We start from the raw sequence: 8,181 nt of genomic DNA on the forward strand, positions 1-8,181 counted from the left end.
TTGGGTTTAGAGCCTTTACACTGAGCTATATCCATAGCCCTTTTAAAAAAGTTTCTTTATGGGCCAGGGGTTTAGCTCAGTGGTTCTACCACCTGCTTTGCAAATGTCCTGAATTCAATCCCTGGTACCAAAAAAGAAATTTTTTCTTTTTTGAAATGGTCTAAGTGTCCAGGCTGGATTTGAATTTGCAATCCTCCCCAGCCTCCCAGAGTGCTGGAATTGTAGGCATGTACCATCACACCCCATCTTATTAAATTATTTTTTTTGTTTTGTTTTCTTTGTTTTTTGAGACAGGGTCTCACTAGGTAGTTGAGACTGACCTGGAACTCACTGTGTAGCCCAGGCTGATCTCGAAGTGACAGCGACCCTCTTGCCTCAGCCTCCTGATTGCTGGGATTACAGGCGTGCACCACCACGCCCAGCCAAAGTTTTATTCTTAATATCTTATCACGTTTCCCCATTGCCCTGAGTTTGTCAACTATATTTTGAATAATGATTTAAATATTTTCTAGAATAGATAAATGCAGGATGGTTTCTGACATTTTAGAGTTGGAACTTCATCTCTCAGAAAACCGATAAATTATTACTATTATTATTACTATAGAGCACTGGACCATGATTCTGATCATGATTATCTTTATGAAAAGCATTTATTGAATGCCTTTCTATAAGTCACTATAAAATTTGGGGGGGGTACCAGGGATTGAACTCAGGACCTTGTGTTTGCAAGGCAGGCGGTGGCACCACTGAGCTAAATCCCCGGCCCAACCAATATAATATTTTTGAAAGAGTATAAATGAAAAAATAGTGACAAAGAAGTGCTCATATAGGAAAGAGGTGATTGTTAAGCTCTGGATGGTTGGAGTTGGTGTCATGGTAAAACAGAGAGACTACTGGATCTATTCTTTTATATAACCTCTCACATCTTGAGAGTGATAATATTCTCACCAGCTCACAACTAATAACTGGAGCCAAAATTCAAACTTGCATTTTCTCTTTTATCATTCTATTCTATTTTTCCATATAAGGCATTAGTGAAATAATAAGAAATGGGAGCAATGTTACAGGCAGCAATTAGAGAAAAAATTTGTTTGTATTTTTTTTGTTTGTTTTTTATTTTTTGAGACAGGCTCTCACTATGTAGTTGAGACTGATTTAGAACTGATTTAGCCACCATGCCCGGCTAGAGAAAAAATTCGGTAGTTGGGGACATATTAAAAATTTGTAGAAAGGGCAGGGCGTGGTGGCGCATGCCTGTAATCCCAGCACTTGAGACAGGAGGATTGCTTTGAGTTGGAGATCAACCTGGGCTACATAGTGAGTTCCAGGTCAGTCTCAAACTATATAGTGAGACCCTGTCTCAAAAAAAATTTTTTTGTTTTTTTTGTAGAACGGGATGATAGTTAATGGAGTTGTTTTAAGAAAATTAACCTGGTGTGAGGTCCTAGGCTCAATACTGTATTACCAAGGAAAAAGAAAATTGATGTGGCCTTGCTGTGTAGGTTTAATTGTACTAAGAATAAGATAGTTTTCTTGTGACTATTGGATTGTATTCTAGCATGCAGAATTTGTGGAGAGTTCCTGTTTGTTTTTCAGTTATTTAAGCTTTCAGCTAATTCTGCTTTGTAAGGTGATATTTCTAGGATTAAAAAATAGAAGCTTTTTAGTAAAATCACATGTAGATTTTATAGATGATTAATGTACTTTTTAAATATCAGTTTTAAGTTCATTAAATTAACATTCAATAAAATCCACCCATCTTAACTATCAAGCCTAACAATGTATGCACTATATAAATATTGCCACAGTCAAATCCTTTAAAAGCTTTTTTTCTGGATCAAACTTAGGACCTTGAGCTTATGGGGTAGGCACGGTGCCACTGCTCATAAAAGCTTTTTTTTTTTTTTGGTATGATTTTTTACTTGCAATTATAGTCACTCGTTTTTAGTGTATAGGCTTTAGTTAAACCCTTGTCAGGTAACAATCATTAAAATAAAAATAAAGAATCCAACATTTTTTTCATGCCTTTTATTGTCAAGCCCCCATCTCCACAAAAGTTTAAAAGTATGTGATTGATGTCAGTAAATATTGCAACTGCTTCTTGGCCTTTTGGTTAAGATCAAGTATAGAAAGTGAATACTGCAAAATTGATAAGTTAATTACCTATTTTTTTAACAGTAGCTAACCATTTTTGTTGATTTTTTTTTTTAAGACAGTCTCACTATGTAGTTCCTACAGACCTTGAACTCATGTATCCCAGGTTGGCCTTGAATTTGTGATTATCCTCCTATCAACCCCTCAAATGCTGGTATTACAGCTGTGTGCCTCTTATTTTTCTTAAATTATGTTGGTATAATATTTTAAGTTATTTTTAATTTTTCCATCATTTCTGCCAACTCTGCTTTGACTTTTGCTCCTCCATAGCTATTTTGTCTTATATGGATATTTTAACATATCAGATAGTTCTTATGCAAATGCCTTCTCAACACCTCTAGTTGATTTTTTTTTAAGACAGTCTCACTATGTAGTTCCTACAGACCTTGAACTCATGTATCCCAGGTTGGCCTTGAATTTGTGATTATCCTCCTATCAACCCCTCAAATGCTGGTATTACAGCTGTGTGCCTCTTATTTTTCTTAAATTATGTTGGTATAATATTTTAAGTTATTTTTAATTTTTCCATCATTTCTGCCAACTCTGCTTTGACTTTTGCTCCTCCATAGCTATTTTGTCTTATATGGATATTTTAACATATCAGATAGTTCTTATGCAAATGCCTTCTCAACACCTCTAATCTGTAATTTTTTATTGAATTTCATTTTTTAATAAACTGAGGTCCTTGACTGTGTTAAGTGTTTTACACTGAGCCACATGTTTAGCCTCACAGTAGTTTTATCTAGCAGTTTCATGGCTTACTTCACTAAGAGGATAGAGGCATTATCACATCTCTCACTGAAATACCTTCTGTTTGTATGTATTTTTTGTGGTTTTAGGGATTAAATCCAGGACTTTTCAACTGAACTACATCCCCACTCTTTTTTTTTTTTTTTTTTTAGAGATAGAATTTTACAAAATTATCATGTTGCCCAGGGTGGACTGGAACTTGTGGTCTTCCTGCCTGGGCCTTCCAAAGTGCCAGATTTACCAGATGTACACCATCATGCTTAGATTGATTGATTGAAGTAGGGTCTTGCTGTGTAGTTTAGGCCATTCTTGAACTTGCTCTTTATGTGAGGCTAGCCTAGAAATCAAAACCATTCTTCATTCTCAGCCTTCAGAGTAGATGGGATTATTATTAGGTGTGTGTTCCCACAGCCACCTTTTTTTCCTGTCTGACCATCCATCCATATATCCACCTGTTTTGTTTTTTGAGACAGAGTCCATATGTAGTTCATACTGGCTTTAAAGGCTTTTTTTAGTTTTTTTTGTACTGGGAAGTGAACACGGGCCCTTGGGCTTGTGAAGCAGGAGGCGGAACCATTAAGTCAAATCCCTGGCCTTAAAAGGCTTTAAATTCACTGTGTAGTCCAGGCTGGCCTTGAACTCATAGTGATTCCTCTGATGGGGTGGGTGTCAGGGATCGAACTGCGGTCCTTGCACTTGCAAGGCAGGTGGCGGCACCACTGAGCTAAATCCCCAGCCCTGGGATCCTTCTGTTTCACCCTCCCAGGTACTGGAATTACCACAGTCCCTAACTTCTCTATTTTAGGAAAAACATAGTCCTTGCCAACTTAAAAGTCTAAACACAATATAGTTTCGTTTCCAGTTATTACTTGTTCTTTAATGTGTTTGTGATGAGGCCATAACTCCTGTATGTCGCTGCTGGACAGCTTGAACCACTGGTGGTACTTAATAGCTGTCTCATCAGATAGCTTGTTATTAATTTAATTAATAAAAAGCAGTAAAAGTCATTAGATTTGTACCATCAGTGGGAAAAGCCACCTGATGAGACAGTCATGAATGTACATGTACCACTGGTGGTTCAAGCCAATATGTTAATATCCTCTATTCTGAGTCTCTCTCTGAAACTCTCCCCATTATAAAAATACCTAGATTGTCACCATCATTTTTGGATTTTGTTTTCTTTGCAGTATGGGTATTGAAGCCTCAGGCTTCAAGAATGCCAGACCAGCAGTTTACCACTGAGCTATATCCCCAGCTCTTCCACTCTCATTTTTTTAAAAAAGCCACATATGTGGTACACCCGTTAATCCTAGCATGTGAGAGGCTAAGGCAGGAGGGTTGCTTTGAGTTCAAGGCCAGTTTGAACTATGTAGTGAGACCTTGTCTCAAAAAAAAAGCAACAAACACATTTTTTTTTCTTTTTTGGTGTTGCGGATCAAACTCAGGACCTTGCACTTGAGAGGCAGGCATGATCTGCTGAGCTAAATCCCTGGCCAAACACATATTCTTTACTGGTCCTCTATTGTCCTGTAATTACTAATTTTGTTCTTCTCACTAGTAAATTTGAGTAAGGGATCAATATTGCTTTTCTGTCCCCTCCATCTGTTTTCTGTACCCCTTTATAATTTTAATTCTGCATGTATCACACCACAAAACTACGCTCTGAAATGTTATGAATGGCTCCAGTCAACAAATAAATGTGTTCTCTTTTGCAACTTAATGGTACTACAAAAGCCTTTATATTTTATCCCATCCTAAGTTTTTCCATTATTAGTAGCTGTTTTTCTAACAAAATGATGACTGGTTAGTTCATGCTTCCTTTTTTGTAGCTTTGAAAGCCAAAAATGAAAATGACTTGTTGAAAGAGTAAATTACAGATCTTTAGCAGATTTGTAATTGTATTTCATTTTTAATTGAAGTGCAAAGTAAGGGTTCTACATCAGTTAGTAGGGTTGAATTTTCCATTGCTTTAAAATATTCAAACAGGACCGGGAATTAGGCTCAGTGGTTCCACCACATGCCTTGTAAGCGCAAGGACCAGAGTTTGATCCCTGGTACCAAAAAAAAAAAGAAAAAAATGAAAAATATTCAAACAAACCAGGGCTTGTTGGTACCTGGTTATAGTTTCATCTCCTCACAAGGCTAAGGTAGATGGATCGCAAGTTCAAGGCCTGGCTGGACTATTTAATGAGACCCTGTCTCAACAACAACAACAACAACAAAAATGGGTGGGCGTGATGGTACATGCCTGTAATCCAAACACTTAGGGGAGACCAGGTCAGAAGGATCACTGAGTCTCAGGCCAGCCTGAGCTACATAGGGAGAACCTGCCTCAAAGCAAAACAATTCAAACACCTATGTGTGCATTCAGCTATCCTTACCAAAATTTCCTTTTATGAAAGGAAAAGGGAAACCTTTCATTTCATTTTTTATTAGGGGACTAAAGCACAACAAATTATCTGACCTCTTTTCTACTGTCTTTGGCATTTTTGCTCTTATTTTTTGTGAATTATAGAGCTTATTAGTTTTTTGTGGGTATATAAACATAGTATTTTGGATGTTATGCTTTACAAGAATGCATAGTCATGGGCCTGAGTAGAAATAAGAATAAGAAGGGCTAGGGATTTAGCTCAGTGGTTCTGCCGCCTGCCTCACAAATGCAAGGACCCAAGTTTGATCCCTGGTACCAAAAATAAAACAACAACAACAAAAAGAGAAATAAGAATAAGAAAATAAAATATTTATAAATAGCTGGAATAGCTTTGATTTTAATGTTTTTTGTTTGTTTAGGCTATTTTTATTATAGAGCATTAAAGTGATTTTTTTGTTTTATTTAGCTTGTCAGCTCACTTGCAGCTTACATTTACTGGTTTCTTCCACAAAAATGGTACGTATTTTAAAGTAAATATTTTTACATTTTAACAGCACAATACCGCTATGAGTATAAAAGCAGTATATTTAAGGTGTAAATTCATAAAATCATAATTAATGGTAAATATGTCGGGGTGTTTTTGTTTTTGTTTTTGTTTTTGTTTTGTGGATCTGGGCATCAAACCCAGGGTTTTGTACATTCCAAAGCCCACTCTAGCTCTCTAATAATGTTTTTGAAATTTAAGTTATAAAGTCTAATGATAAAATTAAGTGCCACAGAGCTAGGAAAGGTTAAGACTATCTTCAACATGAACCATTCTGCATAAACATTTTCAGTTAATATTCTTAGATCCGTTTTTAAAACAGTAATGAAATAATCACTGCTATCAGTAGGTATCAGTATGTTAGGAATTATATCAGGGAAATTATATAATTTACATTTCTTCAATAAAAGCTGAACGTGTGCTAGAAAAAGTTATCGTTTTAAAAATGGATAAAATACCTGCGCACTTGTCCATCTTCAATTTGTATGTGTATCCTCTAATTATGTAATGGAATAAAACCTCTATTGGGAGTATTATAGGTTGGTCCTCTTTGATATTATTGTTCAATAAGAAAACAGTTTAAGGAGGCAGAGGTTGCTCAGTGATGGAAATGCTGCTTGCCTAGTACAGGAAAGTTGCTGAGTTCAGTCTATAGCACTGCAAGCAAAACAGAAAAGTTTAATAATGAGATAATTATAGTAGTTTAATAATTGGTTCTGTTTTCTATTCAAGAAATTCAAAATCTGATTTAGGTTATACCTTATGTCTAGCCTACTTTTTATATAGAAGTAAACCTGAGTAACATTTTTGGTTTCCCCTTTATTATTTATCATTGTCTGATGGAATCCTTATTTTTAATTGTCCATATTGGTTTTCTGTAGTACTTCAAAAGCATATGGAATCTAATACTTTCAAAGCTTACACTTTGACTTTTGATAATACTGAGACTTCATACTGAGCTGCATCCCCATCCCTTATTTATTTTAAGTCAGGGTCTTGCTAAGTTTCTCAGGCACTGAAAATCCTGTTTTGGTCTCCCTAGTAATACCACACCTAGCTATAAATTGACTTTGTGCGTGTTCGTGTGCATGTGTGTGTGTGTGTGCGCTCACGTGTGTGCACGCATTACTGGAAACTGAGACCTGGGCCTTTGTACTGAGGCATATCCCATCTTGCTAAATTCCTTACATGAGACCCAGATTTACCATCCACCTGCCTCACCTTCATAGAGTTTGGGATTATAGGGGATGCCCAGTTTATAATTTAAATTTTATAGATTCACTAGCCCTTTGTTTCCAGGTACTTTGTTTTTATTTTGTTTTGAGACAGGGTCTCCCTTCGTAGTTCAGGCTGGCCCTGAATGAACTATGTGGCCTAGGGTGGCCTCAAACTCCTGGAGATCCTCCTGCCGTGGCCCCCTGAGTGCTGGCATTACAGGTGTGAGCCACCACACCTGGCTTTTGTTTCCAGGGACCTTAAAACATAGGGAAATACTGGGCACAGTGGCAAGTGGCATACTCCTGTAACCCCACACTTGTGAGGCTGAAGCAGGAAGATTGCCAGGAGTTTGAGGCCAGTTTGGTCTACATGAGTTCAAGGCCAGCCTGAACTACATAGTGAGACCCTGTCTGAAAAGCAAACAAACAAAAAAACAGAAATTGTGTTTTGGGAAGCAATCTGATTAGATTCTGTCTGCATGAAAAAAAAGTGAAATTTAAAATTTTTTTCCTTCATGTTAAGTTAAAAGTAAATGAGAAAGTAAATTCTGTTAATAGGTCCATTTCCTGAAAATAATTTTCCATTCTAACTTCAAAATGACTGGAAGTTACAAAGAAGCATATGTATGTATTGCTTCTTTTATTTGTTTAAGGTATATTTGTGGAGGTTTTTTTTTTCTTTTTTTTAAAGGAAATAATTTGAAGAAACGAGAATAGAAAACCATCATGAAGATCCCTATAATTAAGTAAGGTGTAGTAGTGCCCACCCGAAGTCCCAGCACTGGGGAGGCTATTGCAATAGGATCTTGAGCAAGAAGACCAGGCTGGACTATAGCAAGACCCTGTTTCAGAAACACAAAACATGAAAAAGAGATCCCTAAACATGGGATTTTTTTTTAAGGAAGACTTTAATAATTAGTACTTGAAGGAGCTTAGAGTGAATATATAGAGATTAAACAGGGTACTATTTTCATGCTGAGTATTTTTGTTCCCTTTTTTTGAGATAAGGTTTCACCGTGTAATTCAGGGTAGCTTTTAACTCACCTTGTATCCCAGGCTGGCCTCAAACTTGAACTTGAGGCAGTTCTCAGCCTCCTGAGTGTGAAATTAATAGGCAGGTGCCACCATGCCTGGATTTTTTTTTT

General features: G+C 36.7%; 1 protein-coding gene across 3 annotated transcripts in view; it reads left to right on the forward strand.

The window, feature by feature from the left end:
• Positions 1–8,181, forward strand: part of Suz12 (SUZ12 polycomb repressive complex 2 subunit) — a 51,224-nt gene that overhangs the window by 14,500 nt on the left and 28,543 nt on the right. For all 3 annotated transcript variants that reach the window (XM_033762889.1, XM_010642365.3, XM_010642366.3), the window contains one exon: positions 5,742–5,791. In XM_033762889.1, coding sequence (XP_033618780.1) covers positions 5,742–5,791 — 50 coding nt within the window. The remainder of the gene's footprint in view (positions 1–5,741; positions 5,792–8,181) is intronic.

The sequence above is a fragment of the Fukomys damarensis genome, unplaced genomic scaffold (genome assembly GCF_012274545.1).
Source record: "Fukomys damarensis isolate Sample0158 unplaced genomic scaffold, DMR_v1.0_HiC HiC_scaffold_13, whole genome shotgun sequence".
NCBI classification, from domain to species: domain Eukaryota; kingdom Metazoa; phylum Chordata; class Mammalia; order Rodentia; family Bathyergidae; genus Fukomys; species Fukomys damarensis.